The sequence below is a fragment of the Conger conger genome, chromosome 3 (genome assembly GCF_963514075.1).
Source record: "Conger conger chromosome 3, fConCon1.1, whole genome shotgun sequence".
Taxonomy (NCBI): Eukaryota; Metazoa; Chordata; class Actinopteri; order Anguilliformes; family Congridae; genus Conger; species Conger conger.
Genome location: NC_083762.1, coordinates 7,677,443 through 7,698,199, shown reverse-complemented (window position 1 = coordinate 7,698,199; position 20,757 = coordinate 7,677,443). Strand labels below are relative to the sequence as shown.

General features: G+C 47.3%; 2 protein-coding genes across 3 annotated transcripts in view; one reads left to right on the top strand and one right to left on the bottom strand.

Moving 5' to 3' along the window:
• The window catches only part of mcf2a (MCF.2 cell line derived transforming sequence a), a 32,366-nt gene extending 26,708 nt beyond the window's left edge, over positions 1-5,658 (top strand). The window contains exons 24-30 of the mRNA XM_061234931.1: positions 1-60; positions 494-557; positions 2,004-2,113; positions 2,911-3,023; positions 4,354-4,460; positions 4,950-5,047; positions 5,592-5,658. The exon at positions 1-60 is cut by the window's left edge and continues 19 nt beyond it. Of these exons, the coding sequence (XP_061090915.1) occupies positions 1-60; positions 494-557; positions 2,004-2,113; positions 2,911-3,023; positions 4,354-4,460; positions 4,950-5,047; positions 5,592-5,632 (593 nt within the window). The 3' untranslated portion in view covers positions 5,633-5,658. The remainder of the gene's footprint in view (positions 61-493; positions 558-2,003; positions 2,114-2,910; positions 3,024-4,353; positions 4,461-4,949; positions 5,048-5,591) is intronic.
• A 2,995-nt stretch (positions 5,659-8,653) lies between these two features.
• Positions 8,654-18,032, bottom strand: f9a (coagulation factor IXa). Of its 2 annotated transcripts, none has more exons than XM_061233492.1 (8): positions 17,901-18,032; positions 16,828-16,997; positions 16,298-16,322; positions 15,404-15,535; positions 13,532-13,666; positions 12,191-12,579; positions 10,774-10,900; positions 8,654-9,675 (listed from the first exon to the last, which is right to left on the bottom strand). In XM_061233492.1, the coding sequence occupies exons 1-8, from the start codon at positions 17,959-17,961 to the stop codon at positions 9,092-9,094; spliced, it is 1,623 nt and encodes a 540-aa protein (XP_061089476.1). In that variant the 5' UTR covers positions 17,962-18,032; the 3' UTR covers positions 8,654-9,091. The 2 variants fall into 2 exon arrangements, with proteins under 2 accessions (XP_061089476.1, XP_061089477.1); XM_061233493.1 differs by having other exon boundaries at positions 15,404-15,517.
• Between the last annotated feature and the right edge of the window lie 2,725 nt (positions 18,033-20,757).

Sequence of the window (20,757 nt, the reverse complement as noted above, 5' to 3'; positions counted from 1 at the left end):
AGCTGGCCTGGCTCAGTGAGATCCGCAGAATTCTCACCAACCAGCAGAAACTGCTGAGAGGTCTGTACTCCCTGCTCAAAAGAACCGCTCAAGCTAGGTTTTGAAACAGTTGGTAGCTGGTTGACCAGTTTAGACTAGCTCCCAGCTCAAAATGCTGTGGTTGGTTGATCAGTTCAGACCAGCTCCCAGCTTGACCTGGTTTCTCATGAGCTTGACCAGCTCATACCCAGCTAGACCAGCCTTATGACCAGTTTGGCCATGTTGGTTGACCAGCTCATGCCCAGCTAGACCAGTTTATGACCAGCTTGACCAGCTCAATGTCCAAGCTGATCAAGCTGGCATACACTAGCTCGATTTGACAGTTGTACTGTACTATGTGCATTAGTTAATATACCTTAATTGTGTTTAGTTGTTGTAGTCATTTTGTTTCTTATGGACTTTCAGTGGGTGTCACTTATGAATGGATCCCCCTTTCTCTTTCTCTGTCTCTCAGAGGAGGCATACAACCACAGCCCAGTGTCTGATCAGATCCAGCTGTCTCCACCGCTGTCAGACAGGTGAGCTTTCCTCCATGTCGCATCTCACAGCAAAGTGAGTGTTGGTGTTCCCCACCACCGGTATAAATGGAGTTCCCTCACTGTAGAGCTATCTCCTGCTCCTGCCCACTGAAGTTATTAGTGTCCAGGGGAGGGTAACAAGCTGCCATTTAAGACGCTCACAGAAATTTAAAATGTCAGTGGAAATTTGTGTGTCACGGTAGCCTCTTGTGTCCCTGGTTAATTCAGGTTGCTTATGGGGCTTTTAGTAAAACAAAATGGTTTTTCTATCACATGATTCAGAAAACAGAATGAAATGAACAGATCCCACAGCACTTTTGTCAGCCATTTTGTAACAGAAACGGCACGCGTTGTGGCGGCCATTTTGTAAGAGAAATGGCACGCACTGTGGCGGCCATTTTGTGAGGTGAAGCTGTGCCCGGGCAGGCCTGTGAGGGTGAATGAGTGTGAGGTGCGGGTGCGGGTGTTCCACGGCCGTGGTTTGTGGTGTCTCGTTGTCCCGCAGGGTCGTGCGTCCGTCCAGAGGCGTCCGTAAGGGCCGCTTGCCCACGCTTGCCTATGCGTCCCTGTCGGCCGATGCGTTTCTGTGTCTGCGTGCCCGAAGGCCCAAACGGCAGTGATGCTCAGTGTTAAATTCAGCAGGACGCCCCTCCGCCCCACCCCATCCCCCTTTCCAGCGGCAGTCCCGCGTGTTCGGGAGGTGACTCTGTGACTGAGGGCTGTTGCGTTCGCATACTGACCGCCATTGCACTCCCTCCCCCCGCCCCCCCCCCCCCGCCTCCTTTCACCTCCGACGGCCACCCCGCCACCTCCCCCTGTCTGCGAGGAGTTCTCCCAAATCTGCCATCTGAAAACCTATCTCCATGGCTACTCACCTCACCCCCGCCTCCTCCCCACACCCCAGACATGGTACCCAGGAGAGATTTCTGCACAAAGCTCTGCAAGTTCTGCATTGTCAGTGTCATTTTTGTTTCTGCAATGTGCATGAAGGGCGAAAGTAAGATGGAGATGTTTTGGTTTGATATTCATGGTTAACGTTATTTTTCGTTTACGCTGCCAAAACTGAACACGCTTTTTTTAAGGTGGGGCTCGCTTTTTGAGATCTTGTCCCCCGGACCTTGCGAAATAAGCTGCCGGTTTTCGGATTCTGATGTGGAACCACCACCCCTCCCCCAAAAGACGAAAAAATTCAGCTAAACTTACTAACTAGGATCTTGAAAAACCGAGACCACATTCGCTGTCATAAGACTCGATCTCCTGCACCTGGAAAAAAAACAAACAAACCTGCACTTTACATGCTTCTACCTGAGAGAGGTCTCTCTCTCTAGCGACTGAGCGGAATGGCATGTGGTGATGTCGGTTGTGCTGTGACTGGCTGCTGTGCGCGGTCTCGTGTGTCACGTGACTGTCCCGTCTCGGCCTGTTTGTCCCGCCCTCTCTCCGCAGCAAGCTGCAGAGGTCGTCGGTCAGCTCGGAGGAGACCGAGTCGGGCCGGACCAGTCCGGTTCTGCTGGACTCGCTCGTCTTTTCCCCCCAGCACCAGCCCAACCGCCGCAGTGAGTCCGATCCGCATTCCGCCCGGCGACTCGCAGGTCAGGTCCGGTCACGGGCCGGCGCCACAGATTGTGTGTTCTGGTTCTGTCCAGACGGTCAGCTTCTGTGTGCTTTCCTTCCTCTCTGCTTCTTAACAGCAAGACCTTGACCTTGGGATTATAAGGGTCTATCTGCATTCTGAGTGGCTCGCAGATATTGAGCTTTTACACGCCAACACAGCAAACGCTGCTTCACATCCTAAACATACTCAGAATGTGCAGTGTCAAAATCCCATCAAATGGCAGATGTGAACATATTTATGATGCTAACTCATTTTTTAATAAAAATATCAGTCAGAACCTTATAATTCTAAGGTCTTGAATAGTTCTAACAGTGCTTTTTTTCCAGTGCTCTATTAAAAGCACACAACGTCCATTGCTAGAGAATTGTCTTTGGTCACATCCCCTTACAGGAAATAATATTCATAAAATCTCAATTTTCAGTGTTAAGATATAGATGGGTATATTAATATAGAGCTGATTGTAAACGTGCCTCCGACAAGAATGGCAATGTTGCTATTCAAATCTGTAGTATAATTTATTCTAAAAATAGATTATAATTATTATTCATCCCACATGGGTCCTGTTGGATTTAACAGCTTGTATTAGCATAATGAAATGGGCGAGATAAAACAAGTAATTAAAAAATAAAATTGAAAAAATTCGAAAAAAATCAAAATGATTTGTGTAACGTTATTGTGTAAAGCATGGCTGGCTAGGCTGGGGGTCACTCAGTCTTCCCGTTCCCACATAACTCCCAGGCTGGCCCGGGGCCTCTCGCTCCGTGGATATCTGTGAAGGCCTGGAGAACTGGAGCAGAAGCCACGACGTCTCCCACCCGTCAGACACCGAGGAGGACGATGTGGCCCAGCTGGTGAGTGAGAGCCCGCGCCGCCAAAACCAAAGAAGAAGTCAATCTCAATACTACAATCCCAGCACTTACACTCATTTCTTCTGTGCGGCGACGTGGCTCAGGCAGTAAGAGCGGTCGTCTGGCAGTCGGAGGGTTGCCGGTTCGATCCCCCGCCCGGGCTGTGTCGAAGTGTCCCTGAGCAAGACACCTAACCCCCAAATGCTCCTGACGAGCTGATTGGTGCCTTGCATGGCAGCCAATTGCCGTCGGTGTGTGAGTGTGTGTATGAATGGGTGAATGAGAAGCATCAATTGTACAGCGCTTTGTGTTTTGGTATTTTTAGTTGGCTAGGTAAGCAGTATTTGGATAGTTAAGTTTGGTCACTTTTGCTTTGTTGTTTGTATGTTGTTTGTTTAAAAAATATATATATGATAGGCCCTGGTCCTTATCTTTGTTGTACAGGTAGCAGTTGAAATTGTACTTCCCTCTAGGGTCTTTCAGCGCACTTATCCCTGGTTATGGGTATGCACTTTGTTGTACGTCGCTCTGGATAAGAGCGTCTGCCAAATGCCAATAATGTAATGTAATGTAAATGCCAACCATTTACCATTTCTTACCTTTAACTATTGCGAATGAGGTGAGGCAACTCTGATTCATTTGCAAATGGGGCGAGACAAAGTATTTTGTACGTCTCATTATAAGACAAAAACTTCACAAGCCAAAATACAGCACAGTATTCTGCAGTATTGCTGATGGAAGCCAGGGTTTGCTCACATGTCTGTAGCGCTGTCAGCTTCAGACTCAGAGTCAGCTGGGGTGATCCTGCCTGTCTGCTGGGGGAATGCACAAATACTAAATGACTTATTAGCCAGTTGAGAGTTTTCAGCTAGTACCGAAAGCTCTCATTTACATTACATTACATTATTGGCATTTGGCAGACGCTCTTATCCAGAGCGACGTACAGTTGATTCGACTAAGCAGGAGACAATGCTCCCCTGGAGCAATGCAGGGTTAAGGGCCTTGCTCAAGGGCCCAACGGCTGTGCGGATCTTATTGTGGCTACACCGGGATTAGAACCACTGACCTTGCGCTGTCCCAGTCATTTACCTTAGCCACTACGCTACAGGCCGCCCCCTCATCATTGACCAGTTGAAGTTGAAAGTCCTGTTTTTATGTAACCCTGGTGTGCATGGGAAATATTACTGGTAAATCATGCACTTTTCCACTGGTCCACTACCCATAATCCCTAGGAAAAGATGCACCTGCATTTGTGAAGTTAATGTTGCGGGAAAAAAAAAAAAAAAAGTTTCAGGAAACTGAAACATTTCTGATGCACTTGTTGTCCTTCTAGGTCCCAGGCAAGTACAGGGCCTTGGCTGACTGTCAAAGGCCTGATGACTTCATCATAAAGTGCGGTGACATCATCCAGCTGCTGCAGGAAGACAAAGAGGGGCAGTGGTGAGTGCCCTGCAGCGGCAGAGATGGAAAATGGCTCCCTCTGGTGGACAGTGCCGTGAGACGCTGTGGATTAGCCCTCTGATACTGATCATACGTAGCTGTCACAACAAATTCTATCCCCCTTACAAAACTTATCCTAGCGAGACAGCCAGACGGCTAGGTCGCTCGCTAACTAGGAAGATAAGCCATAGCTGTTTTTTATTCCTAGGTAGCTAGGGATCTTTCTATCTAGCTAGCTAGATGTAGCCTATATCGTGGTTCAATGTATATAAATAATCGGGATATTACATATGAAGCGCTACATATTCACAAAAGCATCGCTAGCTTGCCGATGCAGAGCCTATCACACACAGCAGTAAACAAATTTGATAGACATCATTGCAGAGACGGAACCGGACACGTGACCCCGGAGGGGATAAGTTTTGTAAGGGGGACAGAATTTGTTGTGACATAGCCTTCCAGCGCATGCTCTGTTCCTTTCTCCCGTAGGCTGGTGAAGAACCTCAGCCGCAGGCAGGAGGGCTGGGTCCCCGTGGGCCGTCTGCAGCTCATTCTGGGAGACAGTGCCCGGGTGCACAGGCTGGGAGGTGAGGGGAACTAACTTAGAGTGGTCCAGGGCCTGCTGGTTACTGAGCTCACCTGTGCACCACAACCAATTCACTACCAGGAACGTAGGCGAGCTGTACCATGTGAGCGCTGGTTATAGGACACCCAGCAGACCCACCAGCTCTCCAAGTCCAGGTTTCATCAGGGTGGATGGACTTTCACTGTGTTTTAGTCTAGTAATGAGATATAAAATCTTTTTTTTTTCCCCTCTCAAATAAAAATATTTAAGCCTAAATATAAGACTAAATGTTTGCTGAGACTTATTTTTAGGTTTTTTTGCAGTGATGCGGTGAGTCTGGCCATTTCTGCAGAACAGTATTTCAAGAAAAAAAAAAAAAACATTTCTTACATTGAAATATGCGATATGCATATGTGTGCTGTTTGTCTAGTGCTTCAGCGAGCCGCTGTTTTTATTATTTTTGGACCGTGCTTCATCTCGTCTGCCTCACTGTCATGTCATGCGCGTTGTTCTGGTTGTTCTGCGCGTGTTCTTTATGCTGTTTTTATTTTTCGTTGGTCTTGCAGAACCCGTGTTTCAGAAAGCCCGGAAGCTGAGCACCCCCTGACAGAGTGACGGGGCTCTCCCCCCTGTCCCCTACGCCCCCCGCCCCTCCCCCACCCCCCGGCCGGCACGGAACGCAGAACAGACACGGGCGTGAGGACACAACCCCAGAGGACTCTGGGATAGCTTTCATTTACACCCACGCAGACCTTTTTCCTGGTGAGTCCACGGACAGCCAATCACGGCGGAGCAGAGACACTGGTATCCTGCCTTCTGACGAATAGGGAAGCAGGCCTTTATGACATTGTGTTCCAGAGCAGGTCTCCCAGGAAGCAGCACAAAGGAAGGTCTGTGATGAAGACTCTGTATTGGTCATTTCACATTTCAGAAACAGCCACCCGGGAGCCCCAGTACTGCAATAAAAACACTGCACTGAGGTGGGGTTTGTCAGTCCCAGGGTCCCCTGACATCCCTGGTCCAATCAGGACTGAACCTTTATGATGTTTATGTCTGTTACTAAAAGAGGTCCGGGGAGGAAATTCTACAGCAAGCAAATATACATTTAAACCCGGCCGTTTGGAGATAGTGGGTTTAGGGGGGGGGGGGGGGTGATTGGGGACTGGACTACATATCGAGCGCCCATCAGCAGCGAGGTACAGGTACAGGAGTGCGCCTCTGATTCCGTTTCATTAGCATTCCATTATACAGCGTGTACGGAGCCGATGTGGACTCTGACATCTGCAGCATTGACAGCTGTGAACACCTCAACAGACCGTCCCTCAGTTGCTCTCTGTGGGTGTTGTGGACGGTGTTGTGGAAACTCCATTTTGTAGAAGAACATCCGAAGGACATTCGTCACATTGATGTCTGATGAAATTACGTGGACAATGTCACTGACAGCCTTTGGCCAGTTGGGATGGTTTATTGTCTTCAGAATAGGGCTCCAATAATCTTCCCTTAGAATGTGTAGTTTTACTACAGTCGTGTTTTGTATCGTTCTAGGAACATGCAAAACTTGTTTCTAATTTTGAAAGATTGTCCTTGATGATTTTGGGATTTGTTTTAACTGTCAGAAGGCAGTATACACATGGACCTTTTGTTTCCACTGTCATCCATTTCCAGAAGGTTACCAGCTCAAACAATCTCCATGGGTTTACCTGCCAAAATGCACTGTGCCAATAGAGGCTTTTGACAGTCTTTTGTGGGTTTAAAGTGTTTGCTTTTCTTTGAAATGGTTGGTGTTTTCTCAGCAATACTCTTTAACAGCGACATGCACTGAATATGTCCCATTCCCAACTTCAGAAAGTATGTACTTTAAAGGCACTTTAATGAAGTAGAAAAATAATGATGCAACAGCTACACAAAGACACAAATATACTTCAGGCTTTATGAGAATATGATTATGCATGGGTGACGGCTAACTTTTTCATTCCCCCGCCCTTTTTTTTCCCATTTCCTTTTCGGTTTTCACACTATAGTTAACTCTGTGTAATTTGATTGACAGGAATCGGGTTGTACAGGGTCTCGGTGTGTATAGAAAACTGTGTAAGTGTGAAAAAAAGAAAAAAAGAAAAAGATACACACTTTTTACATGAACATCCACGTACGTACTGTAGCTGCACCCATTTCGCAATACCGACCGCACTTTAACGCGAAACATTCATCACACCTGACGATGGGTACGTACGGCTGTGGGTTTTTATGCGAGTCCATATTTTTGCCACTTTCCTTTCTGTGCAGTCAGCAGTGGTGTTCCTTTGGGTTTCACGCAAAATTTGCACAAACGGAAGAGAAACGTGTCGCGCGCACTCATATCTGTCCCCAGCACTAAAGAAACCAAAATGAAATGTGTTCCAGGCGTTTCGCTGTGCTTAACCTATTGGTTTCCGTACAGCTCCATCATACGGCAGACACGGGGGGGCGCTCCGTTGTTGCCGAGCGCTTGATTAAATATTGATTGCGGGCTTATATGAGTTTGCGGCATCAAACGGAGCACGGGCGGCTGCCTTTGATATCCCGCCGTTTGAAGCGGAGACATGGCTTCGAGGAGCCGGTGCAGCTCCAGAATGTACGCATTGTATATGTCGTTAATGTATGTGTATGCCATTGCCTTGTTCCCACTGTGAGTGGGGTCGCTGTGTGGCCTTGTGCGGTTATATTTAGGGCCTGGTTTACTGAGACCTCTAGCGTGCGCTAAGTGTTTTAACACATGATGAACTAATGACACACACTGCTGTAAACTCCAGCGATGCCAGCGTGACCAAACTTAAAGATTGGAGCTGGTCAGGTTGGGTATGAGCCGGTCAACCATCATGGCCAAAACTGGTCATAAATCTGGTCTAGCTGGGTATGAGCCGGTCAACCATCATGGCCAAAACTGGTCATAAATCTGGTCTAGCTGGGTATGAGCCGGTCAACCAACATGGCCAAAACTGGTCATAAATCTGGTCTAGCTGGGTATGAGCCGGTCAACCATCATGGCCAAAACTGGTCATAAATCTGGTCTAGCTGGGTATGAGCCGGTCAACCAACATGGCCAAGCCAACTACCTGCGGTTTCAAAGCATAGCGTTGAGCTGGTCGAGCCGGGAGCTGGTCTGAACTGGTCAACAAGCTAAACTGTGTTTAGTTGGGAGCTGGTCTGAACAGCAGGGCAGCCAATAATTGGTGCAAAACAAATACCATGGCCAATCATTGCTTGCGCTAAAATGTTTTACACATGCTAGAGGTCTTGAATTAGGTCCTGTCTGTGTACTGCTCAGAAAATCCTGTTCCAAAGCTCTTAGACTATCAGTTATAAGCTGCATTTCTTTTTCCGTACATTTAAAATGCTGCAGATTTTTGCACTGAACTCTCGCAGTAATATATGCAGATAAAAAAGCTTGAATTGCTGTCCGTGGAGACGGCTGTATGCTCCCTCCTGGAGAACATGCATGGCAATGCAGACAATAAGTTCTGGGCAGTTTTTGTGCTGTTGTTCCTGTAATGTTGTATAAATGTAAGTTTTAATTCTTGTACAGTGTCTATTGTATATAAGAACAAATTAAAAAATCAAAAGTTTATAACAAAAATATCGAGCCGTGTGGTTGATTTAGTGATTTGCATTTCAACACTCCTGGTTGTCTGTACATTAAAAAGTATTGCTTGTAAACCAAATGCCAATTGATTGACTACAGTTGCAGGTAAGCTGTGTGTACTTCATCCAATAGTGAACATATCCACAAGTTCCAAATGTAGCCTATGGTGTAACAGCTTTGCATCTTCTAGGATTTTCAAACCTCATTCAACGTTATGACTAAGTACAGCACTACCCGTGCATACTGTTATTTAACAAATGACAGCATTTATACCAAGAGTAGGGCCCTACTGATAGATCAGTCCGTCATTAAAATACACTGAATTCATACTCAAGACTTTTAGTGTGGGTCCTCCATAATGGCCAATACCGCCAAATAAATATGCCGTCTCCTCTCTCGTGGTTTGGCCGGTCCGCCGGGGGTCACCGAGGGTCAGAGGTCAGGCGTTTAGCTGTCGGGGTGGCTGTCCGTGAGCGCCTCCTTGGCCAGGCCGGTGACGTGGCGGATCCAGCGGTAGTAGTGCGACACGCGCGTGTACACCCCGTACTTCCCCTCCTTGGCGCACTCCTCGCCCCAGCTGACGATGCCGGTGAGGAACCAGGTGCCGCGGTAACGGTTGGCGTGGGGACCGCCGCTGTCGCCCTGGCAGGAGTCCTTCTCCCGCAGCGAGTACCCGGCGCAGAACATGTAGCGCGAGATCCGCTCGCTGCTGCTGTCCGTGCACTCGGTGCGGTCCACGAACGGCACCTCCACCTTCTGCAGCACGGTGGACTCGGCCCCCTGGAAGCGCACCCGGCCCCAGCCGCTGACCGTGGCCGGGGGCCCCGCCTCCACCAGCTCCTCCGTGAAGCCCTTGGGCCCCAGGCAGATGGGCAGGGCGTAGTCGCCGAAGCGGACGGGCGTGGCCAGGCGCAGCAGGGCCACGTCGTGGTTGTACAGGCTCATCTGCGGGTTGTAGTACGGGTGCAGGAGCTGCTCGGCCACCTTGTGGTCCTGCTCCAGCCCGTCCGTGTAGAGGATGTTGTGCTCCCCTGCGTGGGACCACAGGCAAACCCTCAGGACCTGCTTCTGCTCACGCACCTCCTCGATTTCACCAGTCAACAGAGCAGCCCTGTAGCCTAGTGGCTAAGGTGCTTGGCTGCGACCTGGAAGGTTGCTGGTTCAAGACCCAGTGTTGCCACAATAAGATCAGTACAGTTCCATTGAACAAGGCCCTTTTCCCCCCACATTGCTCTCGGGGGGATTGGCCCCTGCTTAGTCTAATCAATTGTAAGTCACTTTGAATGAAAGTGCCAGTTAAGTAACTAATGTAAACACAGGTTTTGCTTCTTATTTTACCTACTATATCCCAGTTTGAAATGGCCCTTTTTGCGTGTTCCCCATCAGTTACATGCAAGCACACAGTCTTCTCTTACAGGGACACAAAGCTGCAGTCAGCCTTTATTTTACAGGCCATTAATTACATAGTATTTACTGGCTAAATACCACCTACCTTCTGTGTGGGTAATCATCAGGTAACTGTTTTAACTATATCTGATACGCACTGTAAAATGTATTCTCATAGTATTTCATGTAACAAGTTGGTTTCTTTAGTACTTAAATATGTCACCTAAAATGATTTTAGTACTTATATATCCATCCATCCATTATCTGAACCCGCTTATCCTGAACAGGGTCACAGGGGGGCTGGAGCCTATCCCAGCATACATTGGGCGAAAGGCAGGAATACACCCTGGACAGGTCACCAGTCCATCGCAGGGCACACACACCGTTCACTCACACACTTATACCTACGGGCAATTTAGACTCTCCAATCAGCCTAACCTGCATGTCTTTGGACTGTGGGAGGAAACCGGAGTACCCGGAGGAAACCCACGCAAACACAGGGAAAAACACAGAGAGAGGCCCCGGCTGACCGGGATTTGAGCCCATGACCTCCTGTCTGTGAGGCAGCAGTGCTACCCACTGCACCATCCATGCCGCCTACGTACTTACTTAAATATGTTATGTGATAATTACACAAGTAGCTGTAAATATCAGGTAATTACTGGATTTCTGAAGCCACTGCTCTCCACTGTCTCAACTGGGACTTGAACCACCAACCTTCCGGGTCAAAGTCAAAGTCTTACCCGCTCTGACGATGAGCGACCCCACCTTGCCCTCCACCAGGCAGTGGGCGGCTGTGATCACCCAGAACTCACTCAGGATGGAGCCCCCGCAGTACACCACCTGAGAGGGCCCGTCCACCAGCGCCACCTGCAGGCAGAGACGCACACCGCTGGAGCTTTTTCATTACATTACAATACTCTACATTACACTACATTACAGTACACTGCACTACACTACATTACATTACATTACACTACATTACACTACACTACACTACAGTACATTACATTAATGGCATTACACTACATTACATTACATTAATGGCATTACATTATATTACACTACATTACATTACATTACATTACACTGCACTGCACTGCACTACATTAATGGCATTTGGCAGACGCGACCTACAACAAAGTGCATACCCATAACCAGGGATAAGTGCGCTGAAAGACCCTAGAGGGAAGTACAATTTCAATTGCTACCCATACAACAAAGATAAGGACCAGGGCCCATCTTAATTATTATTATTATTATTTTTTTTTTTTAAACAAACAAATAAACAAACAAACAACAAAGCAAAAGTGACCAAATTTAACTATCCAAATGCCGCTTACCTAGCCAACTAAAAATACTGAAACACAAAGTAAATCACAAAGACAACAATTAAGGTTCACAGGGAGGTAGGGAGGGATGGGGAGAGGTGCTGCTTCAAGGGGCAGTTCACACAGAAACTATGTCTACACTTCCCCATTTTTGCAGAGATGAGATGAATTTTATAGATTTCACAACTTTTTTTTATATACGGTTCACCATGAAATAATGGAGCACTAATTTTCTGTTAATCAATGCGCCAAAAATGTACATTCTAAGAACTCTACAGTGTCTTTCTAAACATGAACAGAGCTCAGAAATTTTAATTTAATCTTCTACTGTCAGAACAGGCCAACTGTGTCTGTGCAGAAGTTTAGTCAAAAAAAATGCTTTTTGGTCAAATCTAGAAAATTCTTCACATCTCAGCGAATCTGTATGAATAGACGGTACTCTGGGTAAGTGGAAACATACTTAAATTTAATTTCTGGGTGAACTGCCTCTTTAAACTCTCCACATGTTCTGGGACACTCACTCGCTCCACACACACACACACACACACACACACACACACACACACACACACACACACACACACTCACACACACACACACACACACACACACAAGACACACACACACACACACACTCAAGACACACACTCACACACACACACACACACACACACACAAGACACACACACACACACACACACAAGACACACACACACACACACACACACAAGACACACACTCACACACACACACTCACACTCACACACACACACTCACACACACACACACACACACACACACGTCTCCCCAGTTGCTGATGGAAACACACCTGCCAGGGGATCTCCCCTTGGACCACCTCGTAGCCCCCGATAATGCGCTGGTCTATATTGTGCTGGCCGGTGATGACGGGCGGGGCGGGAGAAACGACCCACGGGGGCAGCAGCCTGTGGACGAGGGGGCTCAGGGTAGAGGCCCTGGTGGGGGGGCCTCCGGTGCTGGTGCTGAGGGGAAGTTCAGTGGTACTCAGGGGCAGTTCAGTGGTATTCAGGGGCAATTCAGTGGTGTTGAGGGGTGGTTCCGTGATGTTCAGCGGTGGTTCAGTCGCGTTGAGGGGCGGTTCAGTGGTGTTGTGGGAAGGGTGGCTGAGGTTCAGTGGAAGCAGGGATCGGGAGAGCACAGGGAACGGTGTCTTAATGGGTCTGCCACAAGCGTACTTTCCTGGAGAAAAGTGGGCAAGGCTCAAACGCATGCACACACCCACCCACACAGTGCAAAACGCGCATGCATGCACACACACCCACACACAGTGCAAAACGCGCATGCATGCACACACACCCACACACAGTGCAAAACACACATGCATGCACACACACCCACACACAGTGCAAAACGCGCATGCATGCACACACACCCACACACAGTGCAAAACACACATGCATGCACACACACCCACACACAGTGCAAAACGCGCATGCATGCACACACACCCACACACAGTGCAAAACGCGCATGCATGCACACACACCCACACACAGTGCAAAACGCGCATGCATGCACACACACCCACACACAGTGCAAAACGCGTATGCATGCACACACACCCACACACAGTGCAAAACGCGCATGCATGCACACACACCCACACACAGTGCAAAACGCGCATGCATGCACACACACCCACACACAGTGCAAAACGCGCATGCATGCACACACACCCACACACAGTGCAAAACGCGCATGCATGCACACACACCCACACACAGTACAAAACACGCATGCATGCACGCACACCCACACACAGTACAAAACACGAATGCATGCACGCACACCCACACACAGTGCAAAACACACATGCATGCACACACACCCACACACAGTGCAAAACGCGCATGCATGCTCGCACACACAGCACACAACATCCAAGCACGTTTCCACATGCAAATCCAAACACACGCGCACACACACACAGAAACATCCACACACAACATACAACACACAGCCATGTATTGACATGTGAACACACACAATAGTCACATTCATCATCTCGGATAACTGCGTTTTATAATTTCAAAGACAGCCCAGAGCTATCCAGAGGAGTCATAAAAAGTTTAAAATGATATTCAGTATGAGTGAGTGCAGAGTGAAGGATCATGGGACGGCGTGACGGCACCTTCAGCCTCGCAGTCCATGCCGTCCTCGGCCAGCCTGTACCCGTCCGCACAGCCGCACACCCGCCCGTCCTCCGGGTGCGTCTCACAGAAGTGTGTGCAGCCCCCGTTCTGCACTTCACACTGCCTCACCGTCTCTGTGTGACGACCTCATCAACGTCAGACTCGCGCAGGATTCCATGTTGCTTATTTGTTACATTTCGGCATTTAGCAGATACTCTCCCTTACCACACAAGTTTAAAAAAAGCACATGTGAACACCAAACACGGAATTGTAAAAATAATCCCACTTTTAAGGTGAGAAACAGGTAACGGTGAGTCAGGACTGTTTAATGTCTGATTGGTCAGGTTGGGGAGGACGTTGCTGACCTCACAGTGTCACCCAGTGAAAGTGAAGAGACAGGAGCACACGTATTCTCTGCACTCTGTCACTCACCGATCTCACAGTGTCACTCCTGTTACTCACCGATCTCACAGTGTCACTCCTGTTACTCACCGATCTCACAGTGTCGCCTCTGTTACTCACCGATCTCACAGTGTCACTCCTGTTACTCACCGATCTCACAATGTCGCCTCTGTTACTCACCGATCTCACAGTGTCACTCCTGTTACTCACCGATCTCACAGTGTCACTCCTGTTACTCACCGATCTCACAGTGTCACTCCTGTTACTCACCGATCTCACAGTGTCGCCTCTGTTACTCACCGATCTCACAGTGTCACTCCTGTTACTCACCGATCTCACAGTGTCACTTCTGTTACTCACCGATCTCACAGTGTCACTCCTGTTGCTCACCGATCTCACAGTGTCACTCCTGTTGCTCACCGATCTCACAGTGTCACTCCTGTTACTCACCGATCTCACAGTGTCACTCCTGTTACTCACCGATCTCACAGTGTCACTCCTGTTACTCACCGATCTCACAGTGTCACTCCTGTTACTCACCGATCTCACAGTGTCACTCCTGTTACTCACCGATCTCACACTGTCACTCCTGTTACTCACCGATCTCACAGTGTCACTCCTGTTACTCACCGATCTCACACTGTCACTCCTGTTACTCACCGATCTCACAGTGTCACTCCTGTTACTCACCGATCTCACAGTGTCGCCCACACTCTGTTACTCACCGATCTCAGTGTCACTCCTGTTACTCACCGATCTCACAGTGTCGCCTCTGTTACTCACCGATCTCACAGTGTCACTCCTGTTACTCACCGATCTCACAGTGTCACTCCTGTTACTCACCGATCTCACAGCGTCACTCCTGTTACTCACCGATCTCACAGTGTCACTCCTGTTACTCACCGATCTCAGTGTCACTCCTGTTACTCACCGATCTCACAGTGTCACTCCTGTTACTCACCGATCTCACAGTGTCACTCCCGTTACTCACCGATCTCACAGTGTCCCTCCTGTTACTCACCGATCTCACAGTGTCATTCCTGTTACTCACCGATCTCACAGTGTCACTCCTGTTGCTCACCGATCTCACAGTGTCACTCCTGTTACTCACCGATCTCACAGTGTCACTCCTGTTACTCACCGATCTCAGTGTCACTCCTGTTACTCACCGATCTCACAGTGTCACTCCTATTACTCACCGATCTCACAGTGTCACTCCTGTTACTCACCGATCTCACAGTGTCACTCCTGTTACTCACCGATCTCACAGTGTCACTACTGTTACTCACCGATTTCACAGTGTCACTCCTGTTACTCACCGATCTCACAGTGTCACTCCTGTTACTCACCGATCTCACAGTGTCACTCCTGTTACTCACCGATCTCACAGTGTCACTCCTGTTACTCACCGATCTCACAGTGTCACTCCCGTTACTCACCGATCTCACAGTGTCACTCCTGTTACTCACCGATCTCACAGTGTCGCCCTGTGAACCCGGAGGGACAGGAGCACACGTAGGAGCTCACGGCGTCTTTGCACTGGCCTCCGTTCTGGCAGGGGGAGGACAGGCATTGGTTGGAATCTGAAAGACAGCGCAGCTCTGCTGACAGGTGAATCTTTCAGAACTCACCTGTGAGGAACAGACTGCAGCAGACTACAGGCCCGTTTCACTGGCACAGATTGAGATTAGGCCTGCATTAAATAGAGTTTTGTAAAGAGAACCAATGCCCTTTTAAAACTGAATTTTGTCTCGGACTAGGCTTAATCTGTGTCTACAAAACTGGCCCTATAAGAATACACCATGATCTAAACATCCTACTGTGTATACTGTAGGTCCATTACTGTGCTTTTTATCTTCAGATTGTCTAGCTCTGGGTCAAGCCTGGTCCTGAACTGTCTGTCTGAAGTGTAACCCTTACACTAACTCACTGACACAAACACACATATACAGCAAAAAGTCTGTTAAAAAAAGTATTGTAATTTGAATAAAATCTCAAGTAGAAAATATTAGCTTGTTTTAAGTTACGGTTGGTTTGATGAGTGAAATTGTCTTCTTACTTCATTGGCAATTTAAAAAAAAAGGAATCTAAATAAGATTAGTCTAAATATAATACCGAGCGACCGAGCGACCGAATACTTCTTGAGACTGACTTCTTTTTTTAAATTTTTGCAGTGAAATGCTGAAAATCCCCCAAACCCTAACACACAAGTCACTGACCTCACCTTGCATCTCAAGGATGCAATGTCCTGTTTGAAGTCTGAGAGAGGAGTCACAATTCTCAAAACTCACAATTTATACCAACTGGGCTGATCTCATGCAATTTGTGTCAACACTACGATCAATCATTAATCAAGTGCTTACCTATATAAGTGACCCAGAACGCCATCTGGAACAGAAGGACCAACACCACGTTACATCATTGCGTCATTCAGTTCCAGTCATCTGAGTGACACGACGGGACTTCCACAACCACCCAACCACCCCTCTGATCAACCCCCCAGGCTGTGATGCTCCGCCACAGCTAAACTGTGTTACCAAATCCTGTTTGGTGTGGGAAAATCCCTAATGTAGACCCTTTGCCCAGTGCCCTATGAGGACGGATGTTGTCCCACATTTTTTAATTAAATAATATTACACTATCATGCCCCCCCACACTGCCCAGTTCAGTAAACTGGACCCAGTCAAGAGCAGCCCTTCCCTCCCAGTCTGCAAATGGCTTTCCCTGCTGTATGTCCATCCAGTCCTGTTGCACAAGATAATGAACGGTTGGAATCCAGCAGTATGTGTGAAGTCAGGACAGCCACCTTTACCCACCCATGTTGCCTCCTAACCCTTATGTCCTGTGAAACACTGATGCTCGACCACAAGGTGCGCCGAATTTGGGGTCTCACCGTCTTCTCCGGGTCCTCAAACACCTCCCTCGCCTCCTCCAGTTCACACCGCTCCTCCAGGCACTCCCTCTCCAGGTCCCCCTGTCTGACCTCCTCGAACATCCCAGTGTTATAGCGCTTCTGCCTCCTCAGGACTGTGTCCGCCATGCTCCGGGGCAGGAACACTGAGGCTGGGGGGCGGAAACAGGGGTGGGCTCATCCGTCCTCCATCTTATCCTACTCCTTTCTTACGCAAGGGGTAGGCTACAATCGGCGGGAGTTACAATTGCGGTTCCTTAACCGTTATATTGCACTGTATGCTCTGTCTATGCGGTGGTCAGAGATTCCGCAACGCGAGTGTGTCGAAAATGTGATTGCCACGCCGCGTTTCCCCCAAAATTCCCAAATTTCACCACAGAAGTAGGCCTAGGCTGTGCTGTGATTTTAATTGGGAAACGTAGTTAGCTACAGGCTATATTAGCATGATTATATTACAGTGTCTAATGCCGTCTCAAAATGGTTCGGTGCTTAGCAAGTTAAAATAAAATCGCTGAGATCATTAATACTAGCTAAAAATTTGACCTTGATTTCTGCTTAAACTACACGCCAAAAATAGACTATCGGTATTCTTATTTTGATTGTTTGAATAACAGTGTCTTTTTCGCTGCCGTCTATTGATAAAAACAAAATATAAACAATGGATAACAGAGACTGTTACATTTTAGGATTTCGGGTGAGCAATTTGTTTAAAGCTCTGTTCGTTGACACGCCTGCCCTCTTGTGGTTGCGGGGTTAACCACTCATCTAGACAATAGTTTGCTACAAGTAGACCTATGCGAAGAGGCAATCACAAATCGCTGAGAAGTCATTCACTCAGTCTTCACCAGTCCAATCATAAGAGTGTGGTCGTATCACGGCTGTAAGTATTTTGTCATTTTAAATTATTAAACGACGTATTAAATCTTCAAAAAAACCTTTACGAACCGAGACCCACAGTGAGCAAGGACCTTATTCTAAGTTACGTGTGTGTGTGTTTGTGTGTGTGTGTGTGTGTGTGTGTGTGTGTGTGCGCACTAATGTCGCTCGGTACATACCTCCACAGGTTGGCTCCAACACCAGTGACCAGAGGATCAGGGTAAGGAAGACTCCAGCCATGCCTGTCAGATATCCTGTCAGCTATGCCTCAGAGCAGAAAATGTTCAATCCAGCATGTCGCTCCAAAGTACAGAATCTTGTTTACTCTGCGCCCACACCAAAGGTAGTGTTCTTGCGTGTTTGTTTGTGTGTGCGTGTGCGTGTGCGTGTGTGTGTGTGTGTGTGTGTGTGTGTGTGTGTGAGAGAGAGAGAGAGAGAGAGAGAGAGAGAGAAAGAGAGAGAGAGGAGAAGGTAGGAGAGGCCCTTGTTTGAATAAGCTTGTGACCCAAACCTGGATCCTCAGATGACATGGATTCAGAGAGGCAGTGCCTAAGGGTCCTAACTTCTCATGACCATTTTAATGAATTATGTGTTACATATTAGCCTACGATTGGGACAATACTGCTGTCTGTATGCTTTACAATATTCAACTTTTTTATACTGATATATTTATTTGTTTGTTGGTAGTTATCTGTTGAGATCCTGAAAGTCGCAATACAAAATGTATTCCCCTCGCATAAATAAAAGTACATGAATTAACCCGCGATATTTCTATTTAAACCCGTCTGAACAAATATCAGCATGAGCTTGTGTGCTTCTGTTTAGTCATTGCCCCGTTCATCCTTTCCCTCACCGCGAAGAGAATGTATTTATGTGGTAATAAAGCAATATGCTTACACATAAGCCATCAATACTATTAAATATCTGTCTAGCACCCTGACAAGTGAACAAGGTGAAAAATGTTTGCAGAGTTTATGAGATGACTGCTACTATATTTAGTATCCCCTCTTATTGCCTCTCTTTCTGTTAAATCGGTTTTTTAACAATAGCACATGTTGTCCACCAGATGTCGCCAAAGCTCAAGGTAAATGTTGGCGTACAATCAGACACGCTGTCAGTGATCGAGCAGCGATCAGGCTGGAGGTGGTAGAGATACAGGAACACATTGAGATTGAGGAAACTATTACTCTCTTTCACAAGCTGAGAGTCTGTTCATTTTCTGACGGTTAAAATTGAATAAAACTTGTACTCCGTAATGAGATGCAGTCATGACTGCTGCTAGCAGATATTTAGGAAGCACCTGAGGTTAGAACAAAGATTGTTTTTGCGTTCTTTCGTGTAGCTGCTAAATGCCATTTTCCTGTGAGTTTGAGAGAACTGGAGAGCTGTGCTATTTGACCAATATGACTTTCATAGCTGTCATACGTAGTTTCAGGTCAATTTTGTCAGACATGTGCATGTGCCTACATGAAATACAACATTTACACCAAAAATATACAAACAGACCTACGAACAGTCAAACAGAGCGGCTGTAGGGTGGCCTGTAGCGTAGTGGTAAGGTAAATGACTGGGACACACAAGGTCGGCGGTTCGATTCCCGGTGTAGCCACAATAAGATCCGCACAGCCGTTGGGCCCTTGAGCAAGGCCCTTAACCCTGCATTGCTCCAGGGGGGATTGTCTCCTCTTTGTTGAGAGTCTGAATACAGTACAGCTCATCAGCTGTGTCCAGTCAGGGTTGCCATATGCAGCCCTTTGTGCCCCACTCTGGCAACCGTGAGGATGTCTCCAGACTGAACGTTTACATGCTTTGTATGTTCACGTGAATCCCTGACGTGAAGGATGGTTTCCGCGGTAATGACACAAAATGGCGGCTGCACCGGGTGTGGTGGAGTGACCGCTCTGGAGCACTATAGCTGCCCAGAGGAAGCGGAGTCACAGATGGTTTCAGTGATTCAGTGTAGGATGTCAGTGCGGGTTAAATATCAGCGCGCCCACATCATCCTTTAGCCACAGAAGACAATATCTACCTCCTGATGATCGATCCTCCATCCTGGGGGAACCGCAGATTGAACGCCGATTGAAAGTCACGTTGACTCTTGTCATTCATATTTTATCATGCCATTAGAGCTGTAAATTATTCAAGTTCTCGTAATTAACACCGTATACAGTATTTTTGCTGATAATTATTCTTAACCGCAATTTGTGAAGATCAGAAGATGGAAGAACATGTCTGTGGATACTTTTTCTCATCTCTTCCTCCAGGAAACTCTCTTCCGCAGGTGTTTAATCTCTGGCAGACGTACGTTCTTTAATTCGACGGCACGTTTATCTTCTTTCACTGCGACGATAATGATTTTCTCCCCTAGCCTTGCGTAATAAAGCAGCCACATTTAAGAGGAGGAAGACAAAGAACTGACCACTGTAATTAACTTACCTTTGCTGCTGTGTGTGTTAGATTCCAGTGCTGTCGAGCAATTCATTATTTAATGTTTACTGTCCATATTGAAGACAAGAGGAGTGAGATAGCTTGCCAGGATATGGAGGCAGAAACACTGGTGGGTTTTCAAAACCAGATTTGATACAGTGCTAGATACTTCTGAGCTTTTAGGCAAACTAAGCTAGGTAAACTAAACTAAGGAAAAGGCAAGCATTGCTGGGCTGAATGGTCTGTTCTCTTCATTGTGTTCTGTTATGTTATGTTATTTTATGTTGTGTTTTGTTAATATGTCCCGCAAGGTAAAAGTCTATGAAGCAGAGAGATGACCTCTAGCCTTCTAGAGGAAAGAAAGCCTTCCGTCTTAGATATCAATCACTGGACCCTGTGCATTGTGTTTCTTTACTAAAAGGTATCAGTCTCAAGTGTTCAAATCAATGCATCACTCTGTTCTTTGTAAATGAGCAACATTATCTAAGGTGCTATTTTGCATACACACCATGTGTTGTGTTCATGGCCTTACAACCAGTCGTATATAAATTGTTCATTATCTGACGTGTTCGGTTGTTTGTTTTTTTACCTTGATGTGCACTGTTTTGT